Below are 26,419 nucleotides of genomic sequence, written 5' to 3' on the forward strand. Positions count from 1 at the left end.
AAACTGCATGAATGAAAATACTGCCAGTATACGAGTACCGTATATACCGTAGCATGTACTTACTACAGTGCTATCAGCCTATCACGCCGTCAACCGATGGCACTATGCCAAAATCTTGTTTGTTTTCCTTTTTGGAGCTTTTTCGTTCGTTTGCGGTTGCTGAATTTTCGAATACGATTTATTCAACTCTGATTTGTTGGGAGTAAAATATGAAGTATTATCCCCTATCCACTCTTTGACGCTCAGTAAAAGCGTGAGCTTTAGTTTTGTCGACACTGACTTGTAATGCCCGTAAGTTCTTGACTACTGCACTGGTAATTGTGCATTTATAGAATATGTCAAGCGCTTGCTTTTTTTGTAGAATCTCCTGGACGAGTGTTTTGGCTTGTAAGTTTTGTTAACGCAATTCCGCTAATCAAACGGTATCGATTGCTAAATGCGCGTTATAATACCCCTTTATCAGTTGTTCGGAACGTAAAATTATTTTCAGTGCCTCACTTTAGCTTTATGTTTGCCAGGTTTGCGCCTGCGGATTCGGAAAATCTGAATAGTAGTCTAGTAATCTTTGATGCCTGTATTTATGGTGGAATTTTATGAATATGGATATTATTGTTGCCATTTATTTGCGATGATCACAATGCATGGCTAACGTTCGCGAAAATGCAGAATATGGTGAAAACTTCGGATTCTCCAGGACACGAAAGGATTTTCAACGGTAAATCTGTAAAATTATCAGTTGCCTTGAAATGAATGCTGTTTGCTTTTGCAATTTTTAATAACTGCAAATCAGAAAATGCGCAGTTTTCATTTTTTTTGCGGGAGAGCATTGTAACTTATGTGCTGTGGACATGAAAGATTTTGGTTCCCGTTCTAGTAGAAATATGTTTGTAATATATATTTGAATACACATTTGCAGTGTCGATACTGTCGTATAATCCTGACAGCATGAAAATTACACGAGTAGTTCAACTGTCCAAAAAGTCCTTTGGAAATTTAACTAATTGCAGTATGACTGCAGTTTATGTTCTCGTAAAAACTTTTAACGTGACTTCCATTTGTAACTGTAGGCAAGGCACCAAACTTAAATAGCGGTCTGACCAGGAGTACGATAGTTTTACCACTTTTATTAGTTTTTTTATACTTCGCTTCTGTGTCCGAACTTGTTGCAACTTCTAATATCGTGTAATTACTACTGAACTTATGATCACTGAAACAAACAAAATCCCAAGCTGCTTCTCCATTTTTACAATTTTTTACATGGCATTCTACCTTAAATTGTATTCAAATATAATCATTCTTATTTTCTATTTGATTGGATATTATGAGTGATATTTCTAAAGTTTTTATCGTTATGGCTCTTGGCGATGGTAATCTTATGTAGCGTTTCAATCTTAAATTCAATGATCAAATACGTAAGCGGGAGCGTGTTCTCAGCCATTTCTTGTGAAGATAAAGATAAACTGCAGGCACATGGGAATCTGCTTAGTAGTCAAACGTCTTTGAATTCTCGATAACTACTCGTAGTGCAAACAGCTGAATAATTCGTAAATGATTGTTGATGAAGTGTATTGAAAAATGCCTAACAACCTGACATGGTCATAATACTGTAGAACTCACCAACAATGAGTGCTAATGGTGATCTGACTGAAGTGAGTCTGTCCACAACTGACTCGCGAGTTTTTTCTGACTGTTTCTGTGTTAAACTTAACTGCTCTTGCTGTTACATCAAATCTAAGAATTTTAGAAACCCATATTTGTAGGTAATTTTAGTGTACGTTTGCTGCTTATTCGTTTGAATTTGTGTGATGTGCATGGATTTTAGATTGATCTGCATTTTTTGGAAATAATTAACCGTAAACATTCTGCTGACAAGTAGACCAGGAAGCTCTAATTTACAGTACTTTTCTTATTCATAATGAAATTGCTGTTACGTATCCCTACTAGTTAGCAACTTAGCACCATGTTTAAATTTCGCGTATTCCCAGTTTCGTAAAACTCTGGAAAAATAAAACTTATCCCATGAGCTTGAAACTTGATTAAAACTTTAGGTGAACAGTTCAGTTTTTATTCATTACACTGCTATTTGTTTGTAATATCTACTTCAGATGGATGATTTAGTTGCCGATTATTGATTAATACTGTAGTGTGATAACAGTAACGTTTTGAAGACATGTATTAAAAAGTACGTAAATGTTTTGAAGTTACAGGTGACACACGTATAATTCATATTGGTGCAAGAGTTCGACTCATGTAGAATCATTTTGTTCTATCAGCCTGCAAAATTTATTTCCAGTACGAGTATGTTTTGTGATTGCTCAAGTGTAGCGTCGAAAGCGTTATTAAAGTAGTAAATCCGCGGTTAATTAACCGTAAAAGGATGTGCATCAATGCATGGTATTGCGAATCATCAGTACAGTAAGTAGCTAAATTCTTCGCAGTAAGGTTTTTTGAAGCAATATCTGTTTCTTTGCAATTGCCTGCGAATTTTGCTTCCGCGTTTATTGAGTATGAAATGTATGCTCTTAAATATATAATTACTGACCATACATTACGCCATCTTTACAGGTATGGCCAAAAGTAATGCAAGTGGACTTCTGCGCCTGTTACGAGAGAGGCTGGCGTTTCTTTCTGGTGCGTCAAAACTGTTCCAAAAATATTTTCCTAATTATTACAGATCGCGTGATCAGTCGCTTGGTTGGTTACTTTTATTAGGGGGTCGAGATAGGCAGGGTGGCGCTATCATAACCTTTCCAGCATCGTCAAGTGTACTAGAGGATGTTAGGACTGACGATCTGCGCCAGTTAATGGCATATTTAACTGGGATCCCCAGGTATAAAACTTTAGTTACTGTGGTGCAACCTTTAACTCATCTGGACAATGTTTCGTAGTGAGGAAGTGCGACGCCATGGATTCACCATCATTGTGGATTTACGAAAATCCCACAGTAGCGGAAAGGCATTGCTCAAAGCGTTTCAGGAAACGTTTGGTTGTCCCATACGCACTGTATTTGTGATTAAACCGGATAGTACCAAAGCGAAATCCACTCAGAGCAGTTCGAAATTTCCTTTTGAGGTGTGTTTTTATAAAAACAGAAGCTGATGATCTAGGATGTTTGGTCACTTCGGACTGTTTTATGGTAGGTCTTGTGGATTTCCGTTGATCAGCTACCAAAGTATATCAATACATCACAGCTGACGACCGATCTCGGTGGATCGTTATTCTACAATCACAATGAATGGGTGGAACTGAAAGCGATTATTGATGATTTTATTGACAAGACGACAAAGAAGTTGGATAACTCGGAACAGCTGAAACGAAGCCTCCTTAATGCCGATCTGGCCAATGACCTAGTCACTGCTGATAATATGCTCAAGGAGCACGATAAGCTTCGAAAAAAGATCAAAGATCAGAATTTTATTCCTGTCGAAGAGATGGAGGAAGAAGGACATCGAATATTGTCGCGACTGAGCTCCCGAACCGATCCTTATGACGCTGCTCATCCAGCTTCCATCAACAGTTCTTTATCGTCAATTGCTCAAAATCCTGATTTTCAGCCTTTGTTAAATAATGTACGGATTTTATTGGAGCGTCTTCATGGAATTCGCGCTCAACTCTATCACGCTTGTCAACAACGACAAGAAAAACTAGAACACTGTCGGCAGTTACGGTTATTTGAACAACAAGCGGAAAAGGTGTTGTAAACTGATGACACTCTGACAAAACCAAAACAAATTACCACATCCTTTCTCTTTTTTCGGTAGATGCTCGAACGGATGAACTCTAGCCGGCAGCAATTTTTATTAAATTATACAGAAATTGGAACTTCATATTCTGCAGTTAAGGGACTTCAGGATCGGTTTGAGCAACTCCAGATGGACTGTTTGGTAATGGTTGAGTTGTAAAGCGTGTACTTTTCGTAATTCATCTGCTTCACTTGAAATTGGCTTAATAAGTATTGGCGGAATGTTTTCAGAATATGTTTGTCGATGTTGACCGAATTTTGGATATCGGGGGTCGTTTGGTGGATTCCGGACACTACGCGGCTCAGGTTGTGAAGTTAGTCGCCAATAAACTGGACCGAGAAAAGAAAGCTATTGGCACAGGATTGAAAGACAGAGCAAATATTCTTTCTCTATCGGCAACCTTCCACAGAAAGGCGGAAGATGTAATTTGTTTCATTTCATGAGTATCTTCCATGCTCTGAATGCAATACCTGTTTTTACTAGTTTGCAAAAAATGCACCTTCCTGGGCTGCTGCGTGCCAAATCGAAAATCTCCCTAATGAAAGCGCAGCTCTGGAGAAATTAATTGATCAGCATGACTTCGTTGCTAAATCCATTGGACAGGCATATACGGAGGTACACGGAATTTAATTGGCATACAGTTTTTATTATGTGTATTGCTGAATTTCTTCGTTTATGGACAGCTAATTTATGCAGGTTCACAGCTGCAGCAAAGAACTTATGCACCATCTGAACAGGCTTATTATGTTCTGTCGTCGTGCGCTAAGTGATTATGTACGGTTTGTGGTGGATTTGTTTCCCTTATTTCATTCAGTTTTTATGGTTTCATTGAGTTATCATTATTTATTAGTTTGCGTCTTTGCGTAGACAGCCAATAAACTTTGATTTTCGCAGTGTACTACCGACGGCAAGGCAGTTTTGGACACATTGCATGGGTCCTCGGATGCGTCCAGCAGAGATCAAGTGGTTTCCAAAGCGGACTACACAAGAGGTGCGCCTTTCTGAAGTTATTTTTGATGCTAAATATTATTTTCTCGTAGCTGATTATCTAAGAAACCGATGACGTAATGCGTTTGTATTTGAATAAATTTACTGTATTACCTTGCGCTTTTACTTGTATCGATTTTTGTAACTGTTTTATGGTGGCTTTGAAGACAGGAAACTTTATTGTAAATAGTCAGAGGCGGCCCAGATTCCCGGTTTGGGTTTAATGGTCATAAAATGTTAACCCACCGTTGACTTTGCGGTATTTCTAGCTTTTGGGTTGGGGTGGGTAATGGTGGTGAGTTCGAGACACAATTGTAAGTCATTAACAGAAAGTTGCTTTTATGAATTTCGAGTGTGCGGTTCAGTCATTTGCTCGTGAAATAAAATAAATGGCACTCTAATTAGAGCGACTTGCATGTTCTTGTCTTTATTAAAATACTTAGTCAATAAAGTGAGAATAAATTATTTTTCAGAAGCTGCTCATATCCTGGATGTCATTCGCAACATTTTGGCGCATTACCGGCAGTTGCAGCAGTTGTGCGATGCAAAGAAAGCTCATTTGGAGAACTACTGGGCATTGCGATTGTTTCAGGACGATGTTAGACAGGTTATTTGCATTTCTCTTCTTGGCTTTACAGAGAAGCTGTTTACAGCTAAATTTCAGGTTATCGATTGGATAAATACTTGGGGTGATCCCTTCCTGCAGAAAACATGCGAAGTTGGCAAATCACATTTGCGGGCTAAGAAGTTACGAGACAGTCACATCGAGTTCGAAGGAGTAGCACAGGTGATTTTACTAAATTTTATATACCTAGGTATCGTAACTGCCTACATTTTCTTGTAGGTATCGTAACTGCCCTATTTTGGCATTGTTCGTTTCATAACCCAGTCTTTTCACTAGCTCGAAACAAAAATTTTAGGTCTACACTGTATCCGTAAATTTTTTGGTGGTCAAACCATAAACGTATTTTTTCTGCACCTCACAAGTGTTTTTACAAAGCACAGTTTTAAAATTTGTTTGTTGGAAATAATATCTCCAGTGGATACCAACAATAACTGTAAATTGGTGAGGAGGCGCACTGCGGGTAAATACAAATATCGTATTAAACTGTGAATTTTTTTAAATACATATTTATTTAATGACAACTGCAACCGTGATCCAGAGTTTGTCCTGCTCGGTTTTCTGCCTTTTTTGCTTCTTGACCCCGTTTTTATCGACGTAGCCTCTTCAGCAGACCTTTGTTCATTAGCTCCTTCTATGCCTTTGTGATGCACCAGCTAGACCGAACGATTTGTTTGTACGAGTGCGGGGAAATCGATCAAAATGGTTACTGGTTAGCATTGATAAAATATGTTTATAGAACACGTACACCAATGCTGCCAAATTGCTAGAAGCTGCCAGGCGCTTAATCCAAAAGGGAGGTCAAAACATCGATGAAGTACGAAATAGTTCCCTGGACCTGGAAAAACAAACAAAAGAATTTGCCGGTCGTGTATCCGCAAGAAGAACGATGCTTGATACTGCCGTTGCTTTTTATGACCACCTTTCAAACGTAAGCGAATGCTGTGAAGAATATAGACCAAAATTAACAGAACATTTTCTTGTCTGAATAAAACTGCGCTTAAGATACAGTTTTTTTAATTTCAAAGATTTTTAAGTGAATTATTTTATATATTTCGGTTTCAAAATTTGAAAGATTTTTACCATTTGTTACCACGTTATTTCATAAATAGTTTAAATACGGTTAGACTGAATTGAGACAATCAGATAGTTAGAAATAGAATGTGCCCTAAATTATTTTTCTATAAATATAGTTTTGATCTTATTTCAAAGTTCGCCCCCAAAACGGTAAAACTCGTACTGCACACCATTGCTCAATAATACACGGTTTCTTGAAAGGTCCTGTTTTTGACAAATCAGATTTTATCACTTTCAGTTGACATCTTGTCTCGAGCAAGCAAAAAAGTCTGTTCGTGCTGACTTGCCGGTTGATTCTTTGGAATCTGTTGTGGAAGGGTTGAATCGCTTAAGCAATGAGCGGCAAGCTGTTATGGAGTGTTGTACGCATACAGATCGCGAAGGATATGCATTGCTGAGCCAACTCAGGTAAGCTGTCGACAAATACCTCAAAAAATAAACAACATGCTCAAGTATGACTGATGCTTACAAATTCTCTCGAGAGTACAACGAAACTCAAACTCCCCGGAAGTACTGCATACTTAACTCTGTTTACAACCTGTTTTGCAAGTGTAAATTTTTGCTTCCGAGATACTTACTGTGGAATGTATCTGCATGTTCATCATGTAAATTGCGCAGACATATTGGTTTAAATTTTCTGTTAGTGGCTGATGTAGTGGCTAATGCTATTGTACACATGTTCCGCAGTTGATGTAGAATTTTTTTACTTTGCAGAGATGCTTCGATGTTAGAATCGGTAGACTATAACCACATCGAGCATACTTTGAAAATCATCGCATCTAATCGTGAAGAATTAGATGCAGCTTGGGAGCCGAGACGAATTGTTTTGGATTTGTATTTGAAGTTGCGTATGTTTGAGCGTAGTGCCAGTGAAGTAGCGTCGGATGTTGACTCCTGGGTGGATTCCATTCAAGAGAACGATCTGGACATTGATGCGCCACACGCTAAACAGGAGTTCAGCGATCTGGACACCCGAGTTGACCAATTGTTAGCCTTAAGTCAACAAGCGTACGCACGTGGACAGGAATTGACGCAGTATTTGAGCAATTTTCCTCAAGTGAATATGGTCGATTTATCTCACATCAAACAGCGTGTGGCCAGTTTACTGGACTTCCTTGTGGAGCGACAGAGTGATATTCCGGCAGTGGCTGAAATTTACCGGATACGATTGCAGAATGTCGTCCAGCTGAATCAGTGCAATGAACAGGCACAGGAAATATTGAGTTTTGTCCACGCTAAAGAATGCGCCCTCAAATCGCTTCCGCTGACGCTTAAATCCTTGAATGAATCCGAAATGTTGCTGCGCTGTCACGACAAAGTCCGCTCAGAAATCGACAGTGCTCGGCCTGTGTTAACCAAATTCCAGGATCTGGCGGAAAACATTGCACAGAATGATATTGATGGTGCTGAAGTGGCCCATCGGCTAATGGAGAATGTCAATTCGCAGTGGCAGCAGCTACTGTGTAACACCGAAGAAATACACCGGGCCATGTCATCGGGTGTAACATTCTACCGTGCTGCTGATCAGGTAGGGTATCCTGGCCGGGTTATAAGCAGTATTAAAATTTAGGCAATATTATCGTATACCTTGAGAGTGTTTTGACCCTGTGCATTATTTTAAACGAAAGTGAACCAATAGCAAATTAGTATGTGCCGCAACTGTCAACGATTTCCCATTATTCGCGTATTTGGTTCTCCAAACCATTATACATATCTGACCGTAATTCAACCTGCGTACCTACAAAAAAATAATTGTTTATCAACATAAAAAATATGCATTCGTACTATCGTACTAAAGAGGAAGCATTTTATTTTCTAAAAATTAATATCACTTACGATTCTAGCTGTACACACAGAATTTGAAATGTATTGGTGATTGCGGGTATCTCAATTGGTCATCATGTAAAATGCGAGAATTTTCAAATATTATTGGATGGTAGGTGCGCGCTGTCCTGGGAGCCTTGCATAACGAATACGGCCACGATGAAGATTGGTGTGGCGGAGACAAATCCCAAAGGGTAGACAAGATGCAATGGATTGCGAAGCTCACCAGCAGGCATCAGGAACAAAAGGAAGCCTTTATGAAAGTGAGTAACGAACTACTGAATCTAGGGAACGTCGAGTTTTGCCATGTTCAATGGTTGCTACTAGCTAGGGATATGATGAAGTTTAATACCAAGTTAATTAACCTTGATCTTTTGCTGTAAGTGTAAACCACCGTTCATTCAGCATAAAACACAACGTGCTTGATTACAGTGTTTATGATTAAAACACTGCACAAGAAGGACGGCATTTATTAGGGAGATTCGGACAGATACTTTGCAGATAAGGATGTGTAATGATAATTTTGTAATGAAACAGAAATCACCGGCGACGGGGCTCGAAAGTCTGTTGCATTTGCACCTGTACTCTACATACAGGTATTAGATCTAACTTAAGTTTCATTCTGACACGCCGCGTCACCTCGCTCTTAACGGCAAAATTCAAAGTCTAAAACTTGATCAAGACCAAGCAATGTTTAAAATTTTTAATTAATTAACGCCTGCTTTGAACGCGGCAGTGGTCTTTTTGTTAGTATACGGCATGTACTCCAGTAGTACCACAGTTCTGTGAGTCGTCCTACTGTAGGTATTATGAAATTACGGTAGTTTGTAGACAATTTTATGGAAATGCACAGGACGACTACCGCTGATTTGCTGAAGCTGAAAGTTGTAAGTTTTCAAGGCGTGAAGTGTGTGTCATTGCAACCCTTCTGTTTTAATTTTTTGTATCGACACAGGCAGATATGGGAAGTGGAAATTAGGAACCATAGTCCATAGATAATAATATTGTGACCTTTGACCAGTCCACTTTGTTGCACTTTGTGTTTTGCAAGTTTGCCACTGCTAATTATTGTAAGCTGGAGCCCAACTACAGAAACTGGTTTTTATTCCTTGCCTCCTTGGTGACAACGATAATAAATTAAAATTGTATTACGCATTTCTGCATGTGTACTTACTACTGTGTATGTACCTATGACGTTGGCCCGTCGTCGACAAATATGCGGCTGTCATTGTACCGCGACAAGGATCTAGATCCATACAAACCTGTTTAATTGTAATTAAATTGTCACATTTACCTTGTTACTTTGTGTTTGTACACTATTTTTCAACCTTTTACTGCTATATGCATACTTACAAGACATTTAGTTCACAACTTCACGTATGTGTTAATAGTGCGTATTCCAAGCTTGTGTTGGGCACTGCGGTAGCGGTCCGACTATGTTGAACAGCTGTACTGTACAATACGTTTCAATTACAAATAAAATTGTTGCTGCCGCCGTTACTCCAGTCGTAAAGCGGCTGTGTATTTCCACAAAGGTATTCTCTTATCTTATCACAAGATTCTATCTGCGATGGAGTATCAACAGCACTGCTAAACTTCGGCTTTTAATTTTTATCACCGAAGCACGCGCAAGAGTGCTCTCTGTTGCGTCTGCTGTTCAGCCGTCTGCCTCGCGGCTGTGTTCGTTTGGTTGCGAAATCAAAGCGAGCGAAAGCCTTGCCAACGCAGTCCGCGAACGTCTAATTATGTACTCCATATTCAAAATTTAAATTTTAAAATTGTGAACTACGAACTTACAAGGTATGCTTCCCTTTCTTGACAAATTTGTTAACGCTTGCAGGCCTGCACACATGTTCGCAGGACTGGGGAGACTTTCTTAAAGTGTCTAGCCCGAGTTGTTGGACAACACATGTACGCAGATATTCTTGAATTACACGCCACGGAAGGCGTCCGCGGTAAGTAAACCAAGTGAATTTTGTTACCTGGACAGTCCCGTCCCGATCCGCGACTAATGGTTGGTTGTCGATTGAATGTAGCGATATTGAGCCATGTTCAGAATCTGGAGGATGGAGTGCTGCAGCTGTGGACGCGGCGAAAAAAGCGCCTCGATCATTGTCAGCGGTACATCGACGTGGAGCGCAGTGCCAAGCAGGCCCTGGCGTGGATCCAGGACACTGGTGAGCTGTACCTGTCCACTCGCACTACAGTGGGAACCACGCAAGCAGCCACCGAAGCTCTTCTCAATGAGCACAACGATTTTCTCGGCACTGCAAAGGTAATTAGAAAACCGAATTTTCACGCTGAATACCTGGTTAACCGTGATAACTGAAGGGTACTCGTACAGTGATTACATAAGAGCAGTAAAACTTGAGTAGATACAAGCCGAGTTTTGAACTGTACACCGAATCACGTTTGCTTAAAGTTGATTCAGATTATGGACGCATGTTTTGTTTGCCAAATTTTTAGTTATTTATCAGTAAATTATCCATTTAGCGTTTCCTCTGTTGTGGGTTTAATGGTGCCGTATACGTATTGGTGGGCGAGCTTGAATTATCTTATCACGTTGTGGACGTACCGACGTACCATTAACACCACGATGGCTTGTACAGGAAAACAAAGAAAAAATCCGCAAACTGATGCAGTTAGCCGACAGTCTCGTTGAGAACGGCCATTCTCATGCTACCAGTATTAAGTCATGGGTCTCAGCGGTGGATGTCCGCCAAAAGGATTTTATGTCGCGTATGGAACACTATCAGCGCCAGCTCGAGCAGAAACTAGGAGTGGTCCTTCACGGACGTGAAGCGCATAATGATCGCCATAGTGACGCGTCCCTGGAGGGTAAACTTCATGAGTTTTCAGCTAAGGATGCGCCCGTTGAGAACCGGAAGTTATTGCGAGAGAGAGAGTAAGTTGAGAGCTCTCGGGGGTTATTCTTGATTGTGTGTGATTGTCTAATTAATTCTTCCTAATGTCTGATAACAGGGGTGCGATGGCCGAGTTGCTGCTGACCGAAAAGGCCTACGTCAAGGATCTCGCTGACTGCATTAAGGTAAGTCGGAGGTTATATGCCCATCGGTCTCTTCCCCTTAATGCCAGTTTCTGTAATTTTCCAGTATTACCTCAATGAGATAAAAAATCCCACCAGCGCTGTTAATCGTCCAGTAGGCCTCTTGGCAAAAATTCCTGTGATTTTTGCCAATATTGAGGAAATCTACGAATTCCACTGCAAGTAAGTTGTCCAGAGATATAATTTCGGAATTGCTAGAAATAACTTGGTTTTTTACTGTGTGCATGCTGTAATTTTTTACTGTGTGCATGCTGTAACCATAGACTGGATTGACCAATATCTATATGAAGCACCTTTGAAATGGACTAATCGACAAAGTTAAAATTTGATTATGCAATTGGTTTTAACCACCGCATTAGCTACTAACTCTTTAATTTGCTCGTTGTCTTTGCTACTGTCGGTTTAAAAGGTTTTATGTAATATGATCCTCGTACATATGTCAGAACTTTTATCTGCTTAAAAAGGCTTGACAGTCTTGAAAACACGTATTTTCGCAGTCATGTCCATGTAGTACTTCTTACACTTCTATTTGCTTAAGTCTTTAAGTATTTTTGTTTTGTACAGCGTTTTCTTGAAAGAACTGGAGAAATACGAATCTGTGCCGGAAGATGTTGCACATTGTTTCATGACATGGAGTCACCGATTTGAAATTTACGTTACGTATTGTATGAATAACCGACAAGCCCAGTCTGTGATTGCCGAGCCTGTCATCAGAGATTACTTTGCGGTATGTCTTTTGTAGATGTCGTGCAGAAAAAAATTGCTTTGCTCACACAACTGTTTCTACATTTTTAGGAAGTTGGTGCCCAGTTTGGTTTAAATTCCAGTTCAACAATGAATTCTTACATTATTAAACCCGTGCAACGCACTGTTAAATATGGCCAGCTACTGGAAAGGTTAGCATTGTGTTGCGAGGATGTGCGTGGAGAAATCCGCGATGCACTGGACGTAGTTCGGAGCGTAACACAGAAAGCCAACGATGCCAGCAATTTAAGTCTTATGGAAGGCTACACGGTCGGTTGTATATAGGATATAAGAAATTGCCCGTTTAATTGGCTGACTGACTAACCAGCTTGCTAAACAGGAACCATTGGATAAGCTGGGTGAGATTATCCTGGTGGATTCGTTACAAGTCTGGGAGCCGAAGCAAATTATCCGCAAGGGGCGGAAATACCAAGTATTCCTCTTTGAGCGGGCCATCTTATTCACCAAGGAGATCAAGGATGCCAACGGACAGAAGAAATTTGTTTTCAAAAATAAATACATGGTATATGATGCCGAAATGGCTGTGTGGCTTTCGTGCTGTAAATTAGAACAAGCTCCAGTTTCCGCTTTCTGTCGCTCTCTGACTGTGGGATTTTTTTTCGCCTCCATTGCAGACAGCCGGTATGACGATCCATGAGCATGTTGAAGGAGGAGAGGATTGTAAGTTTGCCATATGGATGGGACGAGCGAGTGGCACTGCGAGCCAGTCACAGTCAACAGCCGGCCTTCTCTTGTCGGATTCGAAGATTATCTTAAAAGCCTCTACGGTGCCTGTCAAACTCAGCTGGATCCAAAAGCTGCGCGAAATTACGGTGCAGGATAATAACTGTGTCGCAGCCGTCGATACAGCGCCATCCAGCAACAGCAGCTTGCTTCCGACGTTGATGAACGGCGGCACTAGCCAAAAAGAAAGTAGTGCTAGAAATAGCCGTGGTAGTAAGGATTATGAGGATTCGCTCTCGCTTGAAGAAGGTTCTTCTGGACATCACGAGCGTTATTCGACCATCTCGCACAGTTCATCCAATACCACCGACAGCAGCGATAAGGTGTTGTATGAGGTAAGCGAGAGCGCATGCGCGTCTTCCTTTGACAAGCGTCCACCCTTAATATTATTAAGAAAAACATATGCGTAATATATGGAGGTGTCAGGCACTTGCAGAGAAAGGCCACCGTCGCTTTGCTTTATGAACGGAATATTGCTGCGCAGGCGTAAATACCACTAAGAGATTACGAGTAGGAACGATCGGGTTAACATGTGTTGTTCGCGTCGCGTATATGTCGAATGTCTTTCTTTGAAACACTTCTGTTGGTTCAGACTTTAGTTGTTTTCGAATGCTTTACTGGTTGCTGTAGATGATTTGTGTGAATTTGGACGATTATAAAATTCATGGTCTCGAAATTGTATTTAAAATGAGTTCAGCATTTGAACTGATGTCTCAACCGCATCGAGTGTTTCAGTAGTAGAATAGAATAATTAAAGCATTTCCAAACATAAGTTTGAGGCGGTTGCAATCGTTATTTTCAACAAGCTGAGAATTGAAAAGAATACATGAAATTTTATTTTTTGCAGTTGTATTTACTGGCTCGAGATTCGCGCTCGTGAGGTTCGCGCCTGTCATAAGAAAAATGGATTTTACTGTATGTAGTATGTGCTACTGCAATTGAAAAACTGGGTTTTTAGTAGTTCCATCTGTAGAGCAAGGGGATGGAAGAAAATGAAGAGTAAGAGTAAGAATAGCCTTTCAAAATTTTTGAGATTTTCGGTTACAGTGTTTTTGGGTTTCATAGCAAAATAAACATTTTGTCGCTGCATTGCAGCGGATAAGGCTATAGTCTGGCCATGCAGGTTAGTGATAGGCAGTTGTTGCAAAGTCGAGATGGAATACGGCGCACACTGCACAGAGTATTTTTGTTTTTGGTTGTTAAGTATCTAAAATGCAGGGCAGCGTGAAAGTTTATGATAATATTAATTTTGAAAAGTACTTACACTCTCAGTTTTGAATGTACGATATTGATTCACTCAAGTAAAAAATATCTAGCTGGGAGGCAAGTAAATGTGGCGAATTTGGGATACTGCATTTCAATTAGCGCAAATGCGTTTTATTGGTGATTTTGCGAAATAACCACGTTTTGAGGCATCGTTGACATGCACTGAGCACATTCATATATGGTGCGTTCATCGTATTCATGGGAGATTTTCGTTACAAATCGGTCCTGTACGCAGTCGTACCGGTAATTAGCAGGAAGTTTCAGGCTGGGAGAACGGGAGTATGCTGTACTACAAGTGCAGGATATGTGTGGGAAACTGCAGATCCCTACCCTAGTTTACTCCTGCTCTATACCGGCGCTCTGACAACTTTGTTGCACGTATTAACTAATGCTGGATGTCGATGTAATGAAGCAGACTTAAATTGATCGGGGAAAGCTGCTGTAACTGTCTGCCAAACGATCTCCCAATGCAGCAAATGTGGACAATACGAACATGCGCATCTGGGATTGTGTTCAGTTTCCTTTGCATACTGAAATCTTGTGGAGATTGCTCAAGGTTAGAATACTAAAAGATCCGGTAATTTAGGTCCCAGTGTGCAGGCATCTTGACTGGGTGGTGTGAACTACGAAGATACATGAGTGTTTTCAGACCATGGATTCCATTGCGTATTGATGATATCGAACTTTTTTATCTTTTGAAGGGTTACAGTCTGACAAGGAGAGCAAGTTTAATATTAGCATTACTCTCTTTGCCAGCAGATCGCGCGCGTTATTTTTGATCGCGCGTACGACCTGTGTCATATAATATATCTGCATGATGTGCATATACTACAAGCTGAAAATTCCAGTCGTTTCATTTCTCAGATTGATTTTGACTGGTGCAGTTTGTTGCCAGCACATTTTGTACTAACATTTTCCTGTTGGCATATCCCGGGCAACGCTTGATCTGCTTACTGACTTCCGCTTCCATGACTGGAGAGAGAATAGACGCATCTCTTGTTGTTGGGAGATATTTGCCATTATAGATTGTTGGGATTTACTGGCTTGTATTGTTCCCGGAATTGAGCATTAAAATCATAATCTGGCGATTACTATAATTCTGGTTAGCTTAATATGGATTTACATTAAAACCCTCTCAAACGTTGGTTTCCGGTGGAACAGGTGTTCCCATTATGATCTAATGCCTGCTGATTATCCGTTCTTTTAAAAGCAGTTTGTTTGCCACATTCCTTACTAACACTGCTGTTTGCAGTTTGTTAAATTCCCTTCGGATGATCCATTAGTATATTATAGCACTGTGGTATGTTTAAATATTGTAAAGTGGTACTGATTAATTGCCTAACACCATGATGAGGATCTTGAGTTTACGAAGGAAACGGAGCGTGTACAATAAGGTATATCGTATACTCTATAGTACTGTACACTTTCAGATTGCTTTTGGAAGACACTTTACCAAAATCCCACCTACGGGGCCTGTTTTTGCCTTTGGGTAATCTGTATCGGCTTTTAAATGACGCGTTACAGTACATCTGCGGAACGGTTTAGGGCAGGGATTTACTAACAGGGATGTAGTTTGCAATGTGGATTCTTCGCAAATTTTAACTTGAAGAAACCCGATTGTTTTATTAAAAATGTTTTATTGAAAGCCACAAGGATTTCAAGGAAAAACAAAAACAGGAAGAGAAATTTCTGTTATGCACCGTGTAGACTAAGTAACATCTGGTTTGATGAAGGGTGCACTATACTCTGTAGCTTTTGATCGATTGACTTATGGAAGTGTAGGTGTAGCCAATGAAGGTGTATTCTTTCAAGGAATGCTTTTGATGGCGGTACAACTTTAATGACTACTTACACGACAGGATCGTTTATTTGGGTGTCATTCAGCTTCTTTTGACACAGTACATCGGCACCTTATTTGTGTTCATTGAAATATGGATTGACATTTACCTTTGGACCTGTATTTAGTGTAGTGAGAGGTTGTATGGCTGAGATAAGTTTAAAAATTAGCACAAAAAGACTACAAAATGTTTGTCTTTGCAATCGATAATTTGGACTTAAAGAGTAACGTCTATGTGGGTGCCACACATCGCATAATACATTGCAGTAGTGTTCCCGTATTTCGGACAACCGCTCAATAAATACTACAGGAGCGAATAGCTGAGCAATATTCCGGACTGGAGTGTACCAGAAGCATACAAAAATTACATCAATATTGTTAAGGGATGTAGACCTCTGTTGCTGTCGGTGTACGCGGAAGCGAAGGATGCCGATGCTCTTAATAGCGTCGATGACACTTAAAGCTCTTTAGCCACAGTAGCATATATATTTCCGTTCGGCATTACGGGAGGACCGGAGGTTACGTATGTTTTGGTGGGGTGGCTTGCCGTTACTGCATATTAAACTATATTAATGCTATCGACAATCAGATCCCAGGGTTATAACGACAAATTTCGCACAATTTTACTAAACAGAACAGACCACAGTAATACCTATAATTTTCACAAGCGCGCATCCTGTAATTAAAGTTTCTGGTTAGATTGTCTCTTGTCAGAAGAGACTTGAAAGCAAAGATAAAACACGGTTTTTATTGGAATAGTGTTAAAACCTGCTAAGAAGCCCTTAGAAACCATTAAGTTGATGTGAAGCTTTTTTTAAAATTCCGTGCTACTTTGCCGTAGTGACAGGGAAGTTTGAATTTGTATTTTGAATCTATAATTTTGAAAATTTTTTTATGTGTTTTTAGGGAGATTGGGCAACGATTACAGAAAATTATGAAGCCATCCACGATGGTGAACTGACAGTACAGAAAGGCGAATGTGTTGAAGTACTGGACCGGTCATCGTCGGCGGACACTTATTATGTCCGTTTGCGAATAGCACCTTCCACTTCCGGATACAGTAAGTCCAATGTATTCTGAGTTTTCATGAGTAGATAAAAATATACATTAGATAATGTTTCCACAATACTAATTAGAGTCGGGATTGGCCGCTCAGAAGATTATCGAAGGATACTTACCAGCCAATATTCTTGCTTTGGTGCCAAACAACCGATCTGCACGACAATTGTCACCATCCAAAACTATGCCTATAGATTTCAATCCACACGGTGAAGGTACGTTTTTGAATTTCCTTGATAATAGAAGATAGAATATCTCTGGTCGTGTGAGCCGTAAATTGTTTGCATGACCTTACAAGTTAGTATCGCTCCTTAATCAAATGATACGTATGTGTTACAGAGGATTGTGAATTAATTTACGATCATGGTAGCGGTGCTATATCGAAATAGGTAGTTTTATTTTTCCTATTGAAAGGACTCTCTGGTTTAGTGTAAATTGAGGAGCCGCGCCTATAAGAAAGAGATTTTTAAGATTGGCAGGTAAAAGTTTATGGTTAGGCTGGAATTTGGGATCGATAATGTGTGCTATTACCGCTAGGTGGCCACAGTTAGCGGTGTTATACTTCACAGATTTTCGTATGTGGAAGTGTTGGCACAGTAATATGTTTTGACTAACGAGCAGATTTTGCCTAAATGACAACAAAATTTTGTGCGTAAAAGGGGCATCAAGCCTGATACTACGTATTCAGTAGTGGTAACATATCTGATTATAGGTTGTGTCAGCATTCTGTGCAGCATAAGTACTGTATATGTATATCTATATGCAGGTTCATTTTGTGAGCGCGTACTGTGTAAAATTAGGCACAGGCGTATAGCACTGGTATATCGTGCGGTTACTCTGTATTCGCAGCGGTTAAAATTAACGATATAAATAGAGATGGTAGACAGCTGTTATTAAAGCTGTTAGTATTATGAAACAATTAGGTAACATAGGACTGTTTGCCGCATAAAAATGTAACCGCGTACGAATTAAACACTGAAACTACACTAGGTGCGGTACGCTTTCTCTGACAGTTTCTACATCGCCACTATTAGACGGTAATCTTTTCTTATGCTGGAATTCTTATGCTCCCTGGAAGGTGCCTGTAATGTTTGAATTTTGGTCTTTGCCAAATCTAAGTCAGTTTCTAAAGTTATTCGTCAGCAATTCTCCAACTGTTGAATGTCATAGTTGAGTGTTATTAGTGACTAGCACAAGACTTATTTTGAGAATGAACCATCCCAAATCCTTGCCACGGTCTTCCGTGAGGCTCGTGTGTAGAACAGTTGTTAGTTTGTGTTAATTCTGCCGCGCTTATCACCGAAGCCTTCAGTTCTCTAGACAAAATTAAGTGGCTGGTTTGCTGCAATCGCTTGTCGTACGCGTAACGTGATCTTTTGGCTCTTTGGTTTGATTATTACGGGGTGTTAACTGTTCCAACGCTGGATAAAGTACTTCAGCATGCATTATTGGCGTTTGTTTCTTTGGTTTTGTATGGAGAGACTTGTTAGTTTCCATGATCCGTCCATCTTATTTTTTGAGATTTATCGATAATATGATTGCTCATAGCTGGAAGAGCTACAAGAGGTGCTGCTAATTATACTGAACCACCATGAAAATAAATCTTAGCTGTGCTTGTCCAATATGCCCTTGGAGAAAATGTTGTGGTGAGTGGAGTTGAGAACTGCATTTCACTGAAAGTTAGAACAGTGCATAGTCGTACATCAATCTTTTGACTGAAACGGTTATGTTACTGTATGAGAAATATTTTGAAACAGTTAAATTATTTTGTTTTGACAAAAAAATATGCAAACAACTACTGCAGGGTGTAAACACCAATAAATATAGTGAAACTTGGGTGTGCGGTTGTGCTTTTTACAGGAAACTTCAGGAAACTGCTTTAAGCAAATTGATAATTATGAATAATTATTACTCTAGTTATGATTATTATTATATACAGTTTCTGAGGATTGTCTTCTTTATTAGACGTATTTACTTTCCTCAAGTCCAACGACATATTACATCTAGAATGGTGATGAGCGTATTCAGAAAAGCACTTAAAGAGACCTATAGGTTTTTGTTAAGAGCGACGGCACAAGTATTGTAATACTGCCGGTATTCTAATATTCTGGATAGGCTAGGCGGCGACCGGAGACTGTTTCTTGTTCCCTGAATTTGAATTGTGGCACACAATTTACGAACTTTGTGCTTTCAGTTTTTCTATGCTGCTGTTATTAAAGTATTTGTGCACACCGGTAAAATAAATTGTAAAGGGATGCATGATATAAATACTGTAACCTGTAGGAAAAATACTTATGCCTACTGTAACAACTTACTAAAATAAAGAATAAAGTTAATTTGCTCTGCAGTTTGATGCAGGAAACACGTACATGTATTCTAGGATTGCTACAAAGTATTATGCAAACACCTGGCACGTGGTATGAAAGTTGTTGTGTAGTAAAGATGTTGACCAGTGCATTTCGCTAAACAGGTGTTGTGGTTTCTTTGCCTTTCAGTGAATAATAAAATAATAAAGTGAGTGAAGAAGCTGCTCATTTCGAACATTCGATAAAGTAAGGACAAATGGTTTATGTTTTATATTGGTCAGCAGAGTTTGCATTGTAAAATTAAAGCGTATAAGAACTGAAAAGTAACATATTTTTCCCTTTACGCCACATTTGAATTGAACCCTTAATTTTATGTTGCAAAGCTACATATGCCCGTTGAAAGTTTGGTCGTCCGAAGCGTACTCACTCTTTTATTGTGATACTTACCGGTCGGATGGCTTTCGTACTACTATAGCAGTTCTTAGCAATTTTAACAATTAATTATTGTACTTTGACTGGATTTGGTTATGTTTTGACGGAATCAAATTATGTTTTGTGACCTGAATATCGAAAGTCGCTACTCGCGACTAATTGTAAGTATGCTTTTCTCGCTAAACAAATGAGTAAATTCATATTCCATAGTAAAAATATGGAAGGGTCTGTAATTCGTAATTTTTGGAATGCATACGCATTTTAGCATGTGGATTGAGAGCCTGCGTTAATTTATTCAAGTGCTCTTGTAGCAGTTGTACACTCGTTGAGATGTCGGATTTGCATAACTTGATAACGTCCCTCTGGAAACTTTATATGCACCACAGCACCGGTATCAGGGAATTGCACTACCTATACCATTAGAGAAGTTATCCTGTAGAAAATTATGGAATTTCACGTGAACACAATGATTCCGTTAGAAATGTATTCGGTTATGGTTTTAATGTCTGTACATGCACATTATTGTAGCTGCACCCGGCTCGGGAACAAACATTCCCCTTCAAAGCAGTACCTCTGGCGCATCACAAGCCGCTGGACATACGGGCAATGTCAGTGATAGCCATTCTCAGGCCACCCAGCCAGCGCCGACCAGCAAGCGGAGAAACACATTCAGAAAATGGTTAACCAATCCCGTGCGCAAGCTCAGTCAGAATCGTATTGAAATGGGAGCTTCTACAGCGGGCAAAAGTCACAGCAATCCCAACAGCACGGCTGTTGTGGGAGCATCGTCAGCCGCCGCGGTACCAGTTAATTTGCACAGTGGCGTAAACAGTCTGTCGTCCGTTCCTCCTGTTGCCGTTGGCCACAAAAAACCTCCAACTGCTTCCACTGTCGGTACCAGTGCGGCTCGGGATGGTACTGCGGCGTCTGCTGCTACTGCTGTCGTCACTAGTTCTTCCACCGCCTCTTTTTCCTCTGTGACGAAGACAACAGCCCAATCCCGTACAAAAGTCAGCACGCAGCACAACAACGCCGTACAGATTCAAGTTCAGCCGGATGACATTCGCCGAGGCACTGTAGCACCTCCTCTTGCCCAGCAAGAAGTCTGGCACGATGCCGATGCAGCAGCATCAGTAACCGCCTCAGCCGTCCAAACGGATTACGATCATCACCTCGCTCTGATTAGCAAGCCCACTAGTACGGAGGATCCGACCATTGAGCAGGCTGTTGGAGGCGCTCCCGTGGTAAATCTTATTAACACTGATACGCCAGCAGATAATGATAATACGGGCCCAGCACCACCGGAAATGCCTCCTCCAATGGAACATATTCATTCTATACCGGCGCTAAATACGCTAAATCACACTTCCTCACCAGCAGCAGCTGGCGGCGCACAGGAGTCGTTGCCGTTTTCTTCTTCTTCAGCACCATCATTATTATCATCATCGGCATCACCCACCGATTCACATAGCACTGTAATCACTGTCAATAACACGGCTACCGATCCCCTATCGATCCACCCTCAAGGCAGTGAATTAGCCAACCAAATTGAAAATCTCGTCGTCAATTCTACAGTAAGTCCGCTTCTTTAATAGTATGTTCCTGTTGGGCGTTACAACATAGCACGTTAATTTCGTGTACCAGTTTGGGTCAGTATGCATGCTCCGTATCCTGATTGATATCAGCTATTCAGCAAGCAGCACGGCAATAATTGGTTTTCCCATGCAAAATCGTCGTTTTTTTTCCGGCGGTTATGTCGACATGTATTGGTTGTTTTTCTTAATCAGGCACCCACAGCATTACCACCTATGTCGGCCCGCGGTGATCCATCAAAATTAGCGGCTGCAACCGATCATCAGCCGCCAATTGGCACGGCATCGCCCACTTCACCTGCCAATATGAGTCCTGCTCAGAGCTCAGCTAGTGTACTGGAGAGAACTGACAGGTCCAATTTGGATGTGGGAAAAAGCGATAATCCGGAAGATAGTTCTTGTCAAGCCCAGCCGGACAGCTCCGCTCCATCTGCTGTGGCTCCTGTCGAAGAAACCGTTCCGGAAACACTAGATCCCATCTCGCGAGCTGTGACAATGCGAGAGTACGGCTATTTTCAGCGATACTGTCATGTGGCCCCGAAGATTATACACGGCTGTATTGAATAGCCTGACATGTTCTTCTCGTGTTGCAGTTACGTCTTAAAAGAACTTGTTGACACGGAGCGCGATTACGTCAAAGATTTGGGACTGATTATCGATGGTTATATTGCATATATGCATGAAAATGCCATGCCGGATGATATGAATGGACGGGATAAGCTCATTTTTGGCAACATCCAACAGATATATGTTTTCCATAAAGAGTAAGCCGCATAAATATACTCAGTACCATAATTAGGAAAACAGGCGTGCGGTATTGTAGTCTTATTTTGCAGTCGGCATTAGCTTTCTTGTTCATCAACCGTCCTCTGGGTCATTATCTGTACTGAACCCTTTTGGGGTTTTCTTTCTCGCACTAACGAGTCAGCTCCACGTTGCTAGAGTGCATTAGATTGTTTAGCTTGTGGATAGAAGGATTTAGTTGGTGTAATGTAGCGATTGTAACGCTTGGGGAGGTGGAAATAGTGATTGAATTGACGTTGGTCTGGCCGTGTAGGGCCATATCATCTATACCGACTGTTTCTCCTCACGGCTTGACTGCCTCTCATTTAGGCTGCAGTATATTGGATTCCGTTGTCTTTGTAGCGCTGATATGCTGTTTACGAACGTGTATGTGCTTATGTATAGGCAAATATTGATTCTGACGTTTTTTTCTTCTTCTTTTCCCCCGTTATCTCTAGCACATTTTGTGGAGAGTTGGAGAAATGTTTGGATGCTGCTGATCGATTGCCGCGCGTATTCATCAAGCATGTAAGTACGAAGTTGTCTGTTGTTGGCATTCTTTATCACTAGGGATTGCTTACCTAATTTGCATATGCATAGAACGCAGTTGGTGGTAGTGCATATTGTTCATACGCTTCGATTAATCCGGAGGTTACAAGACGTTTTCATTCTATTTTTAAATCCTGCAGCGTAGCCAGCATCTCAACAGAAAGCTGTTGTCATATGACTGCATTGAATACGGGAGCTTGTACGCAGTCAATAATTAAGTATCTTTGCTCTTTAACCTTACCTGTTCAGCGTGCTTAGATTGGTTTTTGTGCAAGCGGCATGAATGCCATTGAATGATGTTATTCGTCTGATGCCGACAATATGGTGGTACTTGTCAGTGCCCAAGCCGGGGAATGCAAACCGTAATGAAGCCGCTTGAATCACATGCATCTGTTGATGATGGCGGGGAATCAAATTTTAATTAGGTCGCCGAATACTTAAATGGTACAGTAGCAGGCAACCCTGTGCAGATTGCAGTCGGGACAATCTTGATGGAGCGGACGATATGTTGCTCCTTGTTTCCTGCAGCTCCCTCTCTATACGCTGTATTTCAGATGCGCACGCTGACGCAGTCGATGTTTGCCTTCGCACAGTTCGTCACCACCACGTTTCTAATTTATTTTCATCCTAAATCAGGTTATTCTCCATGATGACTGGAGCGCGAAAGAATTTGCACTGGTAATCGATCGATCGATCGCGTCTCTTTTTTCCTCCGACATTGGATAAGCTTTGCATTCTAAGCTACTGCACCAGTACACACTATATTACCAATTACGTATTTGGTTTGGTGCTATACTCTGGCAGCTGCAGATCTGCTGAAACTGACTAGATATTATTTTTAGATTTAATTAGTCTCTATCGTTATCGTAAATACCGACCTTTTTAGTTTGATGTCGAAGACTAAGCACATAATAACAGCGAGATTTGTAACACTACTTTAATCTGGTTGTAAACAGTGCCCATCTGGGTATATTTTAAAAAATTTCTGTACACTAAAAATAATAATCTTCGATCTTTCGGGCATTGTTATGAGAAATTGGTAGATTTGTGTTGAATTTACTACGTAATGGAAATGTAAGCGTGTGTGTTGTACCATTGAATTATAGTATCTGTAATGGGTAATGGGCCTTTAATGGTGATCTATAATAAACATCAGGTATTGAAATAACAACTGGCTCATTTATGCAGATAACTATGGTAGCATATTCTGGCTGGGGCAAAAAGTAACAATTTGGCCACAAGGCTTTTGCCTTGTTGTGGAAAAGGCTGCGCAGTAATTTGCGCATGGTAATCATCACAATATTAAAGTATACGCGAAAGCCAGCAATTTTGCCTCATTGGAATGCATGGTGATATATATTCTATCAGAGCTATGTTTACAGGAACGGAAATTTCAACATTATGTCGTATACTGCCAAAATAAACCGAAGTCCGAATTTATTGTGTCCGAATACATCGATACTTATTTTGAGGACATCCGTTTGAAGTTGGGGCATAAGCTCAAGTTACCCGATATGCTCATCAAACCCGTTCAACGCGTTATGCGCTATCAGCTAATGCTGAAAGACATTCTCAAGTACACGGAACGGGCACAATTGCCCGCTGAAGAACTGCGTAAAGCATTGAACTGCATTATGGGCATATGTAAACTGGCTAATGACTTCATGGAAGTCGGCAGATTGCAAGGATTTGAGGTAAAATCATTATGTCATTTTGATAAAGATTGGAATGTGGATTGTGATAGTTTGTGATTTAACAGTGTTGAGTTTTTTTATGAAGTAAACATGTCTTTGTAGGGGAAACTCACGGCTCAAGGGAAGCTACTGCTGCAAGACAGTTTTATGGTCTGCGAAACGGTAACAGCCGCTGCTCCGTCCAGCCAGGGAAAGGATAAGGAGAAGGAGAAAGACAAGGATAAGGATCCTTCGCAACCGAATAAATTCAAGGAGCGGCAGATATTCTTATTTGAGCAAGTGGTGATTTTTAGTGAAGCGGTCGGTGGGACGCACAAGAAGCCTTATAGCAGCCCGGTGTATCTATACAAAAGCCATATTCAGGTACAAAGACAATAAAGATTTTCAAATATAGTAAATCGGGAATCTGACGTTATGAGTATTTTACGTGAAATTCGTTTGTTTCGTAGGTGAATAAAATGTCGTTAATCGAGGTGGAGAAGGATGTGGTGCGTTTCGCATTGCGTTCACGATGCCCGCATTCGGGTGATCGAATGTTCGTTATTGAGGCTCCTGATAAGGAAAAACGTGATTTATGGGTTGCCCAGATTAAAACCATGCTGGATACCCAACAGAACTTTTTGCGAGCCCTGCAGAGTCCCATTGATTTCCAACGTCGTGCCCAGCAAGGCGACGACGCAATGTGAGTTGTGGTTATGCTGATTTGGTGTACATGATGTCCTTCGTCGAGTCATATTACCCTGTACGATCTCTGGTTGAAATTGCTACTGTCTGTGATCCGTTATTATCCTGACTGAACTGACCTGTCTAAAACTGTCCGTTTCGGAATTGTGATCCGTTGTTCGTCGGAATGCGCTTGTACCTGGCATACGTTGCGGACTAGAAATCCGTTGTTTGACTAACCAAGTCTGTTCTCCAAATGGAATGTTCATGCTGGTTGTCTACACTCGTAATTTCTGCCTGATTGATTATTTTTTATGCTGTCCAAAATTTTCAAGGGGGTCCACCGATCCGACACACCCTTCTCCGCCGACTGAACCGGCGTTGCTACCGCCTCAACCATTGTCCACGAAACCACCATTGCGTTTATCCGAACGGTCCGAGGTGAAATTACCAAAATTTCTACGTCCCAAGTCATACACGGAAGACCGTAGAAAAACCGCACCGGTACCGCATATCGCATCAGATGCGCCCCCAGCTCGTTCAGTGGGCTACAGCGGCGCTTTCACGGGACCCATTTCACCATCACACACATTGCCCCATTCGAATCCCGATTCCTCCAATGTGCGGCAGGAGAAATTCCTTTTCCCCAGCGCCGGTCTTGTCAAATCGGTGCATTCGGAAGCGGATTTACTGAAAAGCGACACCAAAGGTAACGAAAGAAATTCCGCTTCCATGGGTATGCCACCGAAGGCCAGCCCGGCAGAGTCGTTAACCAATCTGCAAGTGGCATCGGCCTCTTCTTCACCCAAAAGTGGTATACGCCGTTGGTCAATCAGCGGACGACGGGACCGGGATAAATCCCCGGCAGCGCGGCCTAGCCTTCCGGTCGTGCAGCCGCCGTCGCAAATCCCTCAATCTGCCAAAGAATCCCGAAACAGTCTGAGTTTCCGGAGAAAAAACTAAATGTTGTGTTGATATTTACAACCAAAATATTTTGGCTTCTGTGCCGGAATTCTATCCGGGCGATTACACATAAGCACCGCCGAAGGAAAGCAGTCATTCGTGATCTCCTTTCAGTCTCAAAAGCTGTCATTTTTTGCAGTCTTTCATGCAGCATATCGAATCTGTTGTTTGGAGAAGTTCCTGCTTTTGAATTCGATGGTTTTGGACGACGTCGAGTGATCGCAATCCTACAATGTTTTAGAATTTAGTAATTATTATTTTGCATGCGGTTCAACACTGGTTTTTTCTCTCCGCAGTTTTGTACGCATTTTATGGATGTAGAATCGGTGTGCGTTCTTTTGTTTTGGAAATTTTAATTGTTAGTATTTGTTACTGTTGACGATGACCTATTTATTGGGAGGTCTCAATTTCTGAAATTTCGGTCTCTTGCATTATGCGGACGATGTAGAAGAAAATGATATTGTGTA

General features: G+C 40.9%; 1 protein-coding gene across 2 annotated transcripts; it reads left to right on the forward strand.

Moving 5' to 3' along the window:
* LOC129588139 (triple functional domain protein-like) lies at positions 1-26,419 on the forward strand. Of its 2 annotated transcripts, XM_055482244.1 has the most exons (37): positions 1-291; positions 362-387; positions 519-715; positions 2,566-2,631; positions 2,713-2,830; positions 2,889-3,072; positions 3,141-3,692; positions 3,762-3,884; positions 3,974-4,165; positions 4,227-4,358; positions 4,440-4,517; positions 4,638-4,734; positions 5,204-5,337; positions 5,395-5,517; positions 6,092-6,283; positions 6,668-6,837; positions 7,144-7,957; positions 8,370-8,516; positions 10,094-10,208; positions 10,290-10,528; positions 10,863-11,158; positions 11,236-11,302; positions 11,367-11,482; positions 11,885-12,047; positions 12,116-12,334; positions 12,405-12,587; positions 12,700-13,143; positions 16,818-16,971; positions 17,048-17,185; positions 20,237-21,282; positions 21,496-21,803; positions 21,894-22,064; positions 22,542-22,611; positions 24,015-24,326; positions 24,429-24,689; positions 24,776-25,008; positions 25,325-26,419. In XM_055482244.1, the coding sequence occupies exons 3-37, from the start codon at positions 661-663 to the stop codon at positions 25,950-25,952; spliced, it is 8,340 nt and encodes a 2,779-aa protein (XP_055338219.1). In that variant the 5' UTR covers positions 1-291; positions 362-387; positions 519-660; the 3' UTR covers positions 25,953-26,419. The 2 variants fall into 2 exon arrangements, with proteins under 2 accessions (XP_055338219.1, XP_055338220.1); XM_055482245.1 differs by lacking the exons at positions 1-291; positions 362-387; positions 519-715 and adding an exon at positions 2,361-2,415.

Source organism: Paramacrobiotus metropolitanus, unplaced genomic scaffold (assembly GCF_019649055.1).
Source record: "Paramacrobiotus metropolitanus isolate TYO unplaced genomic scaffold, Prichtersi_v1.0 Parri_scaffold0000028, whole genome shotgun sequence".
In the NCBI taxonomy this organism is placed as follows: Eukaryota; Metazoa; Tardigrada; class Eutardigrada; order Parachela; family Macrobiotidae; genus Paramacrobiotus; species Paramacrobiotus metropolitanus.